This window comes from Marasmius oreades, chromosome 3 (genome assembly GCF_018924745.1).
Source record: "Marasmius oreades isolate 03SP1 chromosome 3, whole genome shotgun sequence".
NCBI classification, from domain to species: Eukaryota; Fungi; Basidiomycota; class Agaricomycetes; order Agaricales; family Marasmiaceae; genus Marasmius; species Marasmius oreades.
This window is the reverse complement of record NC_057325.1, coordinates 4082504-4096659: the sequence shown is the minus strand read 5'-3', so window position 1 is coordinate 4096659 and position 14156 is coordinate 4082504. Positions and strand designations below refer to the sequence as shown.

General features: G+C 46.6%; 6 protein-coding genes across 7 annotated transcripts; 2 read left to right on the top strand and 4 right to left on the bottom strand.

Moving 5' to 3' along the window:
• Window positions 1-85: 85 nt before the first annotated feature.
• On the top strand, window positions 86-1549 carry E1B28_006707 (uncharacterized protein; the record flags this gene model as incomplete). The annotated part of the gene is made up of 1 exon (XM_043151400.1): window positions 86-1549. One exon carries the CDS (start codon window positions 86-88, stop codon window positions 1547-1549), a length of 1464 nt encoding a protein of 487 aa, XP_043012495.1.
• Window positions 1550-1624: 75 nt separating this feature from the next.
• Window positions 1625-3537, top strand: E1B28_006706 (uncharacterized protein). Its single transcript, XM_043151399.1, has 9 exons — window positions 1625-1709; window positions 1778-1967; window positions 2026-2340; window positions 2409-2449; window positions 2503-2520; window positions 2571-2764; window positions 2819-2963; window positions 3021-3228; window positions 3281-3537. Exons 3-9 carry the CDS (start codon window positions 2174-2176, stop codon window positions 3444-3446), a joined length of 939 nt encoding a protein of 312 aa, XP_043012494.1. The 5' UTR covers window positions 1625-1709; window positions 1778-1967; window positions 2026-2173; the 3' UTR covers window positions 3447-3537.
• A 308-nt stretch (window positions 3538-3845) lies between these two features.
• Window positions 3846-8133, bottom strand: E1B28_006705 (uncharacterized protein). Of its 2 annotated transcripts, XM_043151398.1 has the most exons (17): window positions 7697-8091; window positions 7477-7632; window positions 7393-7425; window positions 7327-7342; window positions 7094-7270; window positions 6966-7040; window positions 6698-6916; window positions 5586-6630; window positions 5509-5529; window positions 4972-5443; window positions 4835-4920; window positions 4757-4777; window positions 4646-4701; window positions 4429-4589; window positions 4295-4376; window positions 4141-4235; window positions 3846-4088 (listed from the first exon to the last, which is right to left on the bottom strand). In XM_043151398.1, the coding sequence occupies exons 2-15, from the start codon at window positions 7608-7610 to the stop codon at window positions 4370-4372; spliced, it is 2523 nt and encodes an 840-aa protein (XP_043012493.1). In that variant the 5' UTR covers window positions 7611-7632; window positions 7697-8091; the 3' UTR covers window positions 3846-4088; window positions 4141-4235; window positions 4295-4369. The 2 variants fall into 2 exon arrangements, with proteins under 2 accessions (XP_043012493.1, XP_043012492.1); XM_043151397.1 differs by having other exon boundaries at window positions 4295-4589; window positions 7327-7425; window positions 7697-8133.
• A 536-nt stretch (window positions 8134-8669) lies between these two features.
• Window positions 8670-11802, bottom strand: E1B28_006704 (uncharacterized protein; the record flags this gene model as incomplete). Its single annotated transcript, XM_043151396.1, has 13 exons — window positions 8670-8953; window positions 9011-9472; window positions 9530-9632; window positions 9700-9791; window positions 9867-9987; window positions 10042-10255; window positions 10319-10360; window positions 10414-10523; window positions 10593-10688; window positions 10757-11226; window positions 11286-11541; window positions 11607-11722; window positions 11778-11802. The coding sequence occupies 13 exons, from the start codon at window positions 11800-11802 to the stop codon at window positions 8670-8672; spliced, it is 2391 nt and encodes a 796-aa protein (XP_043012491.1).
• Window positions 11803-12233: 431 nt separating this feature from the next.
• Window positions 12234-12667, bottom strand: E1B28_006703 (uncharacterized protein; the record flags this gene model as incomplete). Its single annotated transcript, XM_043151395.1, has 3 exons — window positions 12234-12278; window positions 12342-12389; window positions 12449-12667. The coding sequence occupies 3 exons, from the start codon at window positions 12665-12667 to the stop codon at window positions 12234-12236; spliced, it is 312 nt and encodes a 103-aa protein (XP_043012490.1).
• A 332-nt stretch (window positions 12668-12999) lies between these two features.
• E1B28_006702 (uncharacterized protein) lies at window positions 13000-13645 on the bottom strand (the record flags this gene model as incomplete). Its single annotated transcript, XM_043151394.1, has 4 exons — window positions 13000-13016; window positions 13074-13149; window positions 13207-13397; window positions 13471-13645. The coding sequence occupies 4 exons, from the start codon at window positions 13643-13645 to the stop codon at window positions 13000-13002; spliced, it is 459 nt and encodes a 152-aa protein (XP_043012489.1).
• Between the last annotated feature and the right edge of the window lie 511 nt (window positions 13646-14156).

Here is a 14156-nt window from a genome sequence, read left to right as displayed (position 1 = left end):
CGATGACATTCATTTGTAGGAGCTATTACTCCCCTCATCGTCTTTTTCTTTTGACTTCCACCCCCTCGTTCTGTCATCCTTAACAATGGAGCAGACTCCCAACGAAATCCTTGACCTTATTTTTTTACTCTTCGTTTACCAACACCCACGACATGACGGAACGTCCAGTTTCGACGGTCTCGCTGACTCTGAGATTACAGAGGGTCAAACATGGCCAGGGGTATTCCAATTCTCGAAAGGACCATGGGTTATCAGCAGAGTTTGCAGGAAATGGAGGATGATTTCTGCAACGTTTCCTCAGTTATGGAGCCACTTCAGCTTGAGGGCCGCCGACTTGAATCCAAACGCTGATGGCATTACTGCCTTGACGACCTGGTTGTCCTTCTCTGGAACATTCAAACTATCCTTCTTTATCGAACCGGATAGGATATGCAACGACCCTCAGCGTTCAAGGCTATTCGAGCTCCTCACGGAACATGCAGAACGTTGGGACAAAATCGAATTTTACAACTCCACTCCCGATTTTTGGTCGATGCTTCATAATGCTAATGTGAAGAGCCGATTAGGTTCCCTCACAAGCATCACTGTCCATTCGGAGGAAGTCAACGTCGCAGACGATGCATTCTCTGGTGATCCTACCTTTTACCAGGTTTTCCTGGATGCTCCTCAGCTCCACATACTCGTCAATCGCAACCATTTACCATGCAGAGGACTGGAACTTCCATGGGGACAGTTGACGGAATATGAAGGTTCGCACCGCGTCCGTGTCGATGAACACCTCGATCTCCTCCGTCTCACAACCAACATTCAGAAGTGTCGATTAGAGATCGCATACGTGGGTGACCCGAGTCCTGACGATCAACTTCAACCATCACAGACGATACACCTCCCCAACCTCCAAACCCTCCAAATTCGAACTACATGGTTCAGCGATAGCATGCGAAATCTACCCGATTTCGTCCGTCTTCTGAGATTACCTGCATTAAAGACTCTTCGCATCGTAACCGAACACTTATCACACATACCACCCGCTTTCGGTGCGTTTGCAGATGTTTTGCGTTCTTCTTCCAGCGAGCTTCACAGTTTGGAGCTTTCGAGTAGGGCAGTCGCTGGGATCGACAACCTACGGTCTGAGGATATCCTCGACCTCCTCAAAGCTGTACCTACTCTTCGCCATCTTTGTATTTCATTCGGGAATTCGGGAAGTTCTTGCGCATTGCAGGATACGATTATACCTCGCCTTGACCCGAAAGGGAAGAGTCGGGATGATGTTTTGGTACCCGTGTTGGAAATGTTGGAATTCAGACTTCCTTCTCCTTCTGCTATTCCTATGATAGATTTGAAGGCGTTGGCTAGAGCTATCCATTCTCGCTCGAGGGCGCCGGACTTTGAGTCTATTCGGAATCTACATATTACTGTGGAGCTGGGAGATGGTCACGTAGATCACGTAGATAATGAAGTATTGTCGTCTTTTATTCTGGGACCAATCATGGAGGTGCTGGACGGAGGAGAAGAGGTGGAAATCGTTATCAAAACTCGTGCATCGTAAATAATGTAACACAAATTACTCAATCGCATACGTCATTACATAAATAATCGTTGGAACAACCGAGCTCAGAAAAAAAAAAGCCTCGCAAATAGCCAAACCAGGCGCTTCCTAGGCGCTTCACGCCGTCATGCATGCTTCTCAAGGCAAGGTCGATAGGGAGGTACCTTTGAGTTCTCTCGCTTCTTCGATTCGTTATTTTTATTTATTTACTTCTTTTGACCTACATAGGTCCAAACGTTCGCTTTCGTCGTTCTACATATCATTCTTTGCTGCTCAGGATATCCGGCCTTGCGAGCCTTAGCATAATGAGTTTGCGACACTGGCCTGCCACTTTAACGGCGGCTGGCTGTACTAGTATAGAGTATAGTAACTGTGACATTACGAGCGGTCTTCATTCTTCAAGAAAGGAGTCAAAACAGTGAGAACCTCTTTGCCTATTTCCTCATCAGGAGCTCATCGCACCTTCCTAATATCAGCGAATACCCTCAAGCCACGAACAGTAACAGAACCATGTTCATTTGGGGTCTTGTTTGTTTCGGTGGTATCGGTCTCATCGGGCTTGTAAGTTGCAGGTCCATCGACCCACAAGTCAGTACTTCAGTACCCGACGTACAGTAAAATAGCATGCCATTACCCAACCGCCCCGACCCCACCTTACACCAACTTCGGAAGATGACCGCGGCTCACAAGCAAATGAGTGACGGACAATCTCACCTCAAGCGGACTGTCACTTTGAGGGACTTACCGAGCTGGAAACACTACAATGTGCACATTCTTACTGGATACCGAAGGCAAGAATTTGTCGAAAGCTCTGAGGTAGTAAAGTCATCTTACTATCTGGCACCCTCGTCGAACGTAGGCCGCAAGATTGGAGAGGTTGTGTTTATTCCATATATGCTTGTGCGTAGTCCGAGAAGTTTCTAGAGATCTTTATTGATGGATATTGGTGACAGACGTGCATAACGAAACCGGTGAAAGAAATTGAATCACCTCAGAAAATCTGTTCTGACTGTATTTCCAGGAAACATACACACCCACTTGTGGGCCGGTGTACTTTTTCTATATCTTCTGATCACAGTGAATCCATCGCAACTCACATCTGGCCGAACGACATGGCTGGACTCGACGGTGTTTTCAATTTTCTTTGCCTCAGCCACATTCTGCCTACTGTCTAGTACGACATACCACACGTCGCTCGCTCATCAATCCCGAGTGGTAGTCATTGTTGGTGAAAATATACATTCGCATTCCTCAAATAAGTTTTTTTAGGTCTGCTCGCGTTGCCATGCCTTGGATTATGTTGGAATCATCGTCCTGAACTTGGGATCCTTCTGTCCATTGCTTTACTATGGATTCTTCTGTGAACCGGAGACTCTTAGGCTCTATGTTTCAGTTGTTCTCTTGCTGAATGCCGGTATGTACTGGCTCTCGTCCGAGTCAATGTCAACGCCTGACTTTCAAGTTTGCTCAGCCGGTGTCTTTGTTATCGTCGATCCCGAATACGGAAAACCGACACATATTGCTCTGCGCACTGCAATTTTCTTGGGACTAGGAAACTTCGCCATAATCCCAGTCCTTCACTGGCTCATGGTACATGGACCAGCGACGACACTTACGGGGATGGGTGTGAAGTGGTTCATCTTGTCCGGATTCTTCTACATTGGAGGTGCTTTGCTGTAGTAAGTTCCACTTGTTCATTGAGTATGAAGTCAAAATTCATGCCATTCTTAGTGCGAACCGGATCCCAGAACGCTTCAATCCCGGTGCTTACGACTACCTCTTCCACTCCCATCAGATCTTCCATATCTGCGTAGCATTGGGTGCTTATCTTCACTACGTCTTCATCTCCGTAGCGCTTGATTATGCTTATACTCGGTCCAAATGTGCCATAACCTGATTTTCCTGTCAAATCGCTTATAGTTTGTTCATACTAGAGTAGAAATATATGGATTCAATATAGAGTTGTCTGTTGAGTTCCGTTGTTGAGCACACCAGTGGCCAGGCTCTCATTTTGCTTTACAATCTGCTTTACAATATCTAGTGACCTCCGAGATGTAGTTGAGAGTATTTGGGATTCATCCATCTCCGCCAGGTCGGTCCGTATATCACGCGCCGAGTTCTTTCAACCACAACCTCTCAGCCATCTCACTCCAGCCACGAACCTATAATGCAAAGGAAATAAATGTCGGCGGTGGCCTGCAACGCCGACGTGGGAAGTACTACTCGGCCCTCCGCTGTATCCTCCGCATCCTGTACTTACATGTATCGTTCCTTTTCTGACAATACGCGATACAGGCACGAATCAGACACAGCGTTCTGAATCTTGAAGCTAGATATACGTCTACATATAAAAATGACATGTAGTTCCAATGTATTTATCTGCGCAGTGCTGGTTTTTGGTTATAGGTAGCACTCTCCTACCATTCTGCACTGAATCGCAGGAACCCAATCACAAGAGCTCTGTCGATCCCTGCAGATTCTGGTCATGAAGACGTTCTAATATCGTTTCTTCCAAGGTCTGTTTGATAGCCATGGTATCCTATTGATTCTTGTAAGCAATGGTCAGATGTCAGAAACTGAGATGAACCCACCCCCACTGTGGCTGTAGTGGTAAACACATGAAGACTTCGACTATGCTTTAATGGAGTAAACGTCTTAAATACCGCCTTCATATGCTGAGTAACGTCTACGAAATTTCGAAGGGTCAGAGGCCACGAATGGTGAACAAGAAGCAACTCGACATACAATTTGCGAAATCCGGACTTTCATTCGGGCGTTCTGCGTAACTTGGTATGTATTTCTTGATTGAAACACCAGTTTTCAGTTTCTGTTCCAGTAAATCATGCTTGTTCAAGTAGAGAATGAATTGCGTGGCTGACAATGTCTCGATAGAGCAAATTGCACGCCATAGTAGAATAGACTCTTCCAGATGGTTAACGGAATGGTCCTCTTCCAGAACCTCGTCAAAAGTACATATAGGACAGAGAAAAATGACCGTGTCGTAGTGTTCCTGCAGCAATATGCTCTTCAATAGATAACGCTGTTTAATATTGGAAATCAAGAAGAATGTGGCAGGACAGGCAACTTTGTTCATACCTGCGCTCGATTTCCTTCAAGATCAGTTATTCGGAGAATACGTTTACCGTCTAACACTAGAATAAAAAAGGGATCGTCAAAGACTGGTGTCATTCATCGGAGACCACTTACGAAATCTGTAGTCTTGATGTCCTACAAAACATCGATCAAACTTAGATGGACCTCTGATGCGAATGGAAATTGACGCACCCCTGGTAGGTAGATACGCGTGAAGAAGATCGTCGTCAGTGGGGAAATAAGTAGCGGATGTAATACGATCCAAATGCTCCAGGAAACTGCAGGGAGTTTAAGCCAACGTGAACGCTTAGATGATCTGCGGGACTTACAATCCTGGTGAACCGCGAATCGTTCGACATTTGAAGGCCTTCTGGACATTCTCATCTTCCCATAACGCTTTTATGCTGTCTTTGTTCGCAACAACGGTCTTGAACGCGTTTTCGATGATGGATCGTTCCAGAGAGATATCGCTAGGTTCTTGATCAGGATCAGGAAAGCCTGTGCTGAACCAAAGGTGTTTGGACCTGACGTGTTCGGCAAGCGCACGCTGGAGTACAGGAACCGGGGTTAGTTGGTGAAGAGGCTTGAGAGGATTTATCAAGAGTAGATGGCGAGAGGCGAAACCATGCACTGTCGACTTGTCGTCGTGTGGTTCCCCATCATCTGTCTGCAGTGCTTGAATGTCTGAACAAATCCAATCAACGAGGTCGAGTAACAGAGAGATGACGTTGAGCTTTATGACTGTGCACCAGATACTCCTTTCCGTATCCCAAGTAGCGGAATCGTAGCGCGCAATAAAGTCTGGAATTACGGCCGATATCATTAAACCTTGCTTCTGGATGAACATACGATCGTGAATTACTCACTCTTCAACACTGTGGTTTTACCTAACAAATCGAATTTCAAAAACAAGAGAGGGTCCACGTAGAATTGCTTGACGTACCACTGCCAGCCAGTCCTACCAAGAGCAACGAATTGACCGCTTTCCGTTCTTCTTGTACTCTATTCCACTCCGCCCTGAGTTCCGCGTCTATCGCATCGCTCACCTTCCTGGCTTCAGCTTCCCGCTCAACCCTTTCGGTAGCTTGTTCTACAGTTTCACTAGGAGGAGGTCTAAGAAAAGCTTCGAAATCATCGTCCCGTCCTCTCATCCATTCCCCCCTGAGTTGTGCATCTATCGCATCGCTCACCCTCTTGGCTTCAACTTCCCGTGCAATCCGTTCGGCAGCTTGTTTTGGGGTTTCGTCGGGAGGAGGTCTAAGGACATTCTCAAAAGGGTCTTCGAAGGACCTAGCGATCGCGACAGCAGTGGAATACAGCCTCTTGGACGCGGGTACTAATTTCGTGAAATAGTTCTGCACAAATTTCGCTCCTGGCTGGATACTCGGTCGCTTGTCTAAAGTTGGAGTTCCGAGGACGTTTTCATAGAAAGAGGATTGCTCCCAATGCGAGTCATCATCGGTCTGAAGTGATGTAGTTGCCAAGGTGGTATTGGGTACCAGTTTAGTCAAATATTGAGTGAAGGATCTGCTTCTGACCCTTGACTCTGGCTTGCGGAAAGCATTATTTTGGGTGAGTATGTTGTCTGTAAATCTGGGGTTGACGTTGGGGGAAGGATCGTCCAGAATAGGCTGTATGAGAGAGGGATTGAGAATAATGATATCTTCATTAATCGCCTGCTCGAGGGCAGTAAGTGAAATAGTACGAGGGAAAATTGGGACGGAAGCCTCGTGGTGAGAAATGGCAGACACTGGCGGAACAGCATCCAGAGATGAATCCGTTTCGGTCAGTCCTGACAGGTAATTATGGATGTAAGTCGCTGTTGGGCGTTTCAGTCGGTCTTGATCCCAACATTTCTCAACCAACTCCCAGACATTATCGGGACACCATACTCCAGTTGGTCGTTCCGGCCTTGCGCGATTGAGCAGCACTTGTGTCATAACAACGACGTCAAGAAGACCTGGAAACGGCGGCCTCCCGGTCATGATCTGATTCAGAGAATAAGGTTCAACATCAACGTCAAAATGTGCCTTGAGTTTGAGATTGCGGGTTTACCTCGACGATCGTACATGCGTAGGCATATATATCTCTAGGAGACCGGTCCTCATTGGAATCTCTCGTAGTGGATGGTTGGAACATCTCTGGCGCCATCCATCGCAGCGAACCTTTCATGCCTCCTGTGGACGTTTCAAACATTGTTGTCCCAGGTGTTTCCCTTGATAGACCAAAATCTGCCAAGCGACAGTTACAGTCCTCATCGACGAGAATGTTAGCCTGTAAGAAGGGTCAGGCTGTGATAAAAGAGAGAAAGGACATAAAATACCCCTTTGATATCGCCGTGGACAATCACCGGAGACCGGGAATGAAGATATTCTAAACCAGCCACTATTTCACGTATCTACCTGACGGCAATCAGAAAACGCCAGGACTCCGGATATGGACTAGACAAACCGATTGCAGTCTATCATGATCTGGCGTCCTATTCAAGAAAGTGATAATATCGCCATTAACCATCCAAGGAGAAACAAGGCAAAAGTCGGTTTTGAAAAGGGTCGTGTTTACGCCGAGTAGCTGAAGAACATTCGGATGGCTAAGCTGGGTCCATATCAGAGCTTCTTGGCAAAAATCCTTTGGTGCGAGAGTCAGCGTTTATGATAAAAGACGTGAAAAGGCACCAGACGCACCTCCACCATTTTCTTTCTTTTCTTGTCGTCAGGCTGCGTATGAACGCGAAGAACTTTCAAACAGACCGTTTGACTATCTGCAACTCCTTTGTATACGTCCTGTAGACAAACGATATAGAGTTGTCTTTATTTGAGGATGAACGAACGTACAGCGAATCTACCACCTCCCAACGGATGGTCTCCATCTCGCCTGACATCATCACAAAAGAACGAGGACGGAAAAACATGGTACTTCTTGACGAACGTATTGAGGCATTTTGTGCAACGCTTTCGGTACAATCCATCCACAATTGAAGACTTTATTTCCTACACCAAGCAAGAATAAGAACGATGTCCGTATGAGATTAATTGATAACACACATTGACGTACCTCCTGTAACCATTCAACGAGAGACGATGCCGTCAGATTCTCGTTTATTTCTAACCCTTCCTCCAGAGCCTTTAGGGATGTGGATGAAGATAGAAAAGACCGCAGGTCGTCGAAGTTCCGAAGAGCGATCATTTCGTTCACTTTCCCGTTCATCCCGCTGAATCGTTATTTCTCGACGTCGAACCTAGGTTTATTGCGGTGAGGGTGCATTAAAAGCTTCTTTCAACGTTGCATTGCTGTCATAGTCCGACCGTGAGAGCAATTCACAGCTCTATTACGCTGACACCGAGCGCTGGGTGATGCATGTCTGATACTTGTTCGGCATTTACAAGTTTTGACTAGATTGTATCGGCGTAAAGGAGAGAGAGAGGTGGTAAAAGTTGACTCGGTTGGTGTTGTCCGAGGTTGATCAGTGAGCATATTGTCGGTCAACCGGCCAGGCAACGCTTCGCCCACGTGGCACATGAGAAACCAAGCGAGTACTTCGTGTACACCCATCTTCAAGAAGTTTCGCCATCGACTTCCTCCCCTCCTAAAAGATGCCAATAAGTTTGGCAGTCGCGTACAAAAACTTGAGAAAGGGATCGGAGGCTTTTTTTGGAAATTTACGGGCGTTATCACTGTGGTTCCTAGAGCATGGGAGGCTTGAGTGGAAGGAAAGCACCAGCAGCTAAGTAAGTAAGAGTGCAATATCTGTCTCTTTTCGTTACATTGGAACTTGATGTTAATGACGCCATGTAGGAAATCAATGAAGAATCTGAAGAGTTTTTCAAGTTGATATCCACGAACTGGATGATTTCGCACGTAAGCCATATTCGCAATTGTCCGTCAACACCAAATATTGAGTTTCTCTCAAGGATCTCCACTAAAGTCGCTAACCTCCGAGCTGCGCAATGGAATACAGCGTGATTCAAGCTCGCTCGCGAGCGGTATTATTCATTTTGATTACTCGAGGACACAAGTGGATCACCCATCAATTAGCAGGGATATCGTCCGATATAACCACTGGTGGATATTTTCCCGACCGTTCTAGTGATTTCCGAAAATCGGCTGGATCTGTGACATATGTTGGGCCGCTCGAGTCCTGGCTTCCAACACTTTCCGAGGGATTGCTCAAGTCACCTAGTTCCGACGGGCTCGCATGGACATGCACTGAAAGCTTCGCTCTTGTCCCAGACGAAGGATGGACATACGTCATGAAGCACCGTAAAACGTCTTCCTTCGTGATCTGCGCTAGCTCGTTTGCATCGTTCTCCGCTGTTCAAGCAAGAGTTCAACATTGATTATATAAACCCAGGTTGAAAATACTCTCACCTTCATGGAAATTCAACGACCCACTTTTGATATAGACCCAGTAAGCTGCGGCTTCCTCATACAGATTCTTCCGCTCTTCTGTCCACTTTTTAGCCAAGCCAGCCTTTTGCTCTAAGAAAATCTCTTCGCTCATCTCCTCGATGTAACTCTTCATGTACTCCAAAAATGCTTCAATGCGGGATTCGAGGTACTGAGGGCTCTTCTCACTTTGCACGATAATCCTAATACCGAACATAGTTCCGCCCGGAAGATAATGTCCATTGCAGAACACTACATATCCTAGCTGCTCCTTTGTACGGAGTACGTTGAAAGCAGGCTCCGACATGATTTGCGCCAAAAGGCTTGCTATGATCCGCAACTGGGATTTGAGTCCGTGGACGCAACCAATGTGAAGGTACGAAGTTATTGCGTGATTGACTTGCTTCGGATTGGAATTTTTTTTTGAGTATACGAAGTTGCTTTCTGTAAAGAGTACGTCTGGGTTGAGCATGGGAACTGGATTATTTGCAAATAACATACCTTGCGGGAGTACGAGTGCGAATTCGTTCAGGTCAGCGAAGTCTAAATGAACAAGGGGTCCACTGAGCACTCCTTCCGCAACCTTTGCGAAGTCGATGGCCTCCTACGAAAGACATCCTTTGTGTTAACTTGGACATATTGTAGCTAACCCGAAACGCGGAAGCCGTTACCTGTTGCGTGATATTGCCTAAAGCTAGAATCCGCATATGCACTTGGGAGAGGATTAAGTCCCTTTGACTACAGACGGCCTCGGGAGTTATAGCTATTATCCCGAAAATTAGCTCGGGTCCGGGGAGAGAGAGAAAGATAGAGGCTCAGGGCATGAGCCTGAACATACTCGGCAGCTGTTCCAGAAGCTGTTCTCTCAACCAGCCTTGCGCAGATAACATATGTAAGGCATAGTCTCTTGCAATATGATACGATTCTCCTAAAAAGAAGTTCTCCCAACGTTTGTTGGCCTATCCATAAAAATAAGCGTGACTGCCGAAGCGGTCGAAGATCACAGTACTTACCTTTTCTATCATGATCTTCAACCTTTCAGGATCCACGGATAAAGTCTGTATTTGTTGTAGAACATGCCTCGCTAACACAGGCATTTTGTCATTATATCCACTGAAAGAAACGCATATGCCATTTAAGCTGTCGTAACACTCGTAAGAAAGGCCAGCCAAAGATGCAGCGTAGGAATATTCGGTCAAGGAGTCATTGACCAGATCGGTAAACATGCTAGATCGTGGAGGGAAGAGTAATGAGCAATTCGATTTTGAGGATCGACGGTCCGGAACTGACCGCGTGAGTACTGCAGTCCTGGCGGACTGATCTACAAATGGACTTCGAAAGTTATGTTGGAATATATTCGGTATGAACTACGCTCCAACACTTACCTTTTGATTTCGATCACAACCCGCGCTTTAGGGACCCAAAATTGATCGTCCTTTTTGTGCCACAATTTACACAAAGGTGTATCCCATACGAGGCGAGGACGTTTCATTGGCTATCGTTAGAGTCAGCATCGATGACCCCAGTGCAAGAGAGGGAATGGGATTAATAGAAGACGATTTACCACTAGCACTTCCTTCTTCTCTACCTCAGCCAGACTTTCGGGTACAAATTGATTCCTTTCAGGCAGAAAGAACTCCAGAATTGTTCCATCGGAGCACTATAGGAATATGAGCATGCTAAAGACCGTCGGCTAGTTATATAAGGAGGGAGGGTGTCACCACTCACCAACGTAATAAAGTCCTCTGCAAGCCTCTCAACCTGGTAACGAGTGTTGTACCATGGCTCCTCCGACCACTGAACCCCTTCGATGCCACTGGCAAAACCTTTCAATTTCACCAACTCCTCCTCTTTTCCCATCAAGAACACTCGAGCATTCTCCACGGTGAACTCTTCCAAGTATTCCTTCACCTTATCTTCCTCACCTCCTCCTCCGGCCGCGGTACCTTCATCGTCGTAATCGTCTCCCCAATCCCACGTCTTCCACCGAGCAGCGATCAAAAGGCTCCGAGGGTACGGGCTCGCCATGGCTTCAGCGATCTCCGTCGCATATTCCGATGGTTTCCGTTTTTGGAGAAATTTGAACTTCGCAGATGATAGAAATGCAATCTCCTGCTGATGATAGCGCTCGAACGGCATTTGAACTTTGAGGAAATTAAGATATTTAAAAAGGGCGATAAGAACCTCCCGGTATCCATCTGAACCATAGTTTTAGCTAGAAGATTTATCCAATAAGTGAAGGGGAAAAATGCATTACCGAATCCATTCCGTGTAAGTGTGATCGTGATGCTAAAATTTGAGAAGCCCCTTCCCAAGACTGAAGGGCCGCAACTCACACCCGATGCCCAGCATTTCGCCTTGAGGTACGACAATAGGGATCCAGGGCCTTCATGTCCAACGAAATGAGAGATGAACCGCGCAGGTTTGTGTCGCCAGTACTGATCTTGAGGTTCGAGGGGGAATAATATCTTCAGATTATGCACCGTCGCGACGGATTGAACGAAAACAATTGTCTGCCGGGGTAAATGACATGTTTGAGAAGAAGTCTCTTCAAAGACATCGGGAACACTGCACTCACCCCTTTCTCATTTGGCCCTGAAGGATGTTCGGATACGGTGGGGAGCGGATCCTTTTGACGATTCTGAATTGGAGAGAAGAGCGTCGCTACGAGCTCGGAAAGCTCGTCCACTGACTCTGGAACATGAAAGACTTGTTATTCAAACCGCGCACCGAGGAGACTTTTATCTACCTTTCCCGATAACACAGAGGTGCATTCGGCCTGCACAATATTCGTTTTCCCACCATTCCACTAAACGTCTCCTTATTTCTCTTCCGATCACCCCACCGTCAGAACCGTCCTCACTCCCACCATCGTCTTCGGGAAGTTCACCTACGGCTTGCAACTCTCTCGCCTTCCTACCCAATGCGTTCGAGTTCCCCGTTCCGAACTTTCTATACGGGTGACCCTCTTTACTCAAATGTTTCTCTAATTGAAAAGACCGACGGGAGTCGAGTTGGTGTTTCTTTTTGTACTCTGAATCGACCGCATTGAGTTCACGCGCGGTACTTGACGGACTGAAGAGAGGGCAGTGGAAGAAAGCAGAGAATCGAGCCAAAGCGCCTGAAAAATGCTGCGCCGAAACTTCAAAGTAGTAGTTCGTGTTAGAGACCGAGGTATAAGCATTTCCGCGTCCATTATTTTTGGCTAGGTAGTTTTTGTACTCGTTTTCTTTCGGAAACGTTTTGGTGCCTTGGGGCCGGGAGCAGTCAAATTTTCGTATGACCAATTTACTGATATTCAATGACGCCGTACCATGAACAGAAGATGTTCGCAAAAATGTGCCAATCCGGGCATATCATCCTGGAAGAAACAGAGTTGTAAAGTTTTTCATGCTTCGAACGAATATAGACAAGGCTCACAGGATCGGAGAGATGTCCCACCGCTACATCCAAACTAGCAGCTGCTTTGTCTGCCTTTGAATCAGACACTAATGTAGCTTCGAGACCATTTTCTAAGCGGATGATTCTGTATTCTCGATCGTCTTGCAAAGGCTTCTCTATCGATTTGGTGAACACCGATAACGATGGAACGGGTCCACTGGTAGACATGAGATGCCGCCACAAGGATTCATCCTTCATCGACACGGCAGCGGTTCAATCGTTCAATTGTGGACGAGTGATGGGGAGGAACAAGCGCGTCGGGACTAAATACCAATTTGGGAAAGCATCGCATGGTGGACAAAGATCAATGAACATTTGAACACTAACTTACATTATACAATTAAAAGGGAGCGAGTAGTTGGATCGACATCGTGAACTAGATCCAGAGTTAAAAATCGCATGAAGGTGGTAAAGGTAACTATGCTTTGATATCAACGAGTGGAAAACGTAAGGGAAACGAACAAAAAATCCGGGTCCGTAGTCCAAAAAGATTCCAGAGCTGAGCTCAAGCAATGACCTCAACAAGCCGCCTACCCCAGCCTTCCATCTGACAAATTGAGGTAGTGTGAGAAGGTGACCTGGAGAAAATGAACAGAGAACATACAAGCCACGACATTCGCAACTGTATCACGAAATTCGTTTAGAGTAGCTTCCAGACCACTCGTGACTGGAACTACGGCCTGACGAGTTCACGGTTTTCAGTGCAGGAGGAAAGATCATAGGTGAACGAGACGCACCTCGAGAGATCGGACGGTATTAAGAATGCTGCTGACGATGGGGCAATTTCCTTGCTTCTCGCAAGAGATAGAAGGGTTAAGAGTGGACAGAATGGACAGAGTGGATGTTGCTTGTTTCAATGCCAACGTCAACTGTTCAATGAGAGGAGTGACAGTGACATCAGAAGCGGACCCATTCGTGGCAAGTTGACCTATTGGAGAAAAACACATCCGTGAGGCTTCGTACCGAAGCGAGAGAAAGAGAATATTGTTATTTTTACTCACGGAGTTGAGATAAAAAAATGTCTGTCGAGAGGTTCAAGATGGTGAAGACTGGGTCAGCAATGTCGCGTTTGACGATGGCGTCGACGACAGGGAGTGGTACAACACCAGGCGAAGAGGCGACTAGGCCAAACGATGCGAAGGTGAAGGCAGCAAATAGCTTGGTTCCAATCATCATAGTTGTTGTTAGAGCTTACACCCACTCGAGCTTTTAAACATTTCAAAGGTCCGGACGGCGCAGTTGAGATTTGGTTAGGCTGGAATTGGCCACAGCTGACGAGACCCCTCTGTACGCCCCAGAGGCGAAGCAGGTATCTGCGAGGTTATTGGAATGATCTTTCCTTGCGCCACCCGTCTTCCTGAGTTTGGGAATACAAACTTTTCCTACTCAATTGAGGAATGGACTAGCCACGCCTTACCACGAGCGTTTAAGGACACTTGGAAGACTTGAATGTAAATCTATTCCGGTGTCTTGAATTTTTTGGAAGTGCTTAACGGAATGGACGTACAGTATTTGTTAGTAGAATAACTTCTCCTAACTGAACCCATGCTATGTGCCACGGCGGCGATTTGACCAAAGCTTGACCGACAGCTGAAGGGAGGAAAGAGAACGCGTCGAGGAGACGAAGAAAGTACTGTCACGATGTCACCTGTCAACGTCACCTGCTCGCCCCAATCGACGTGGACTT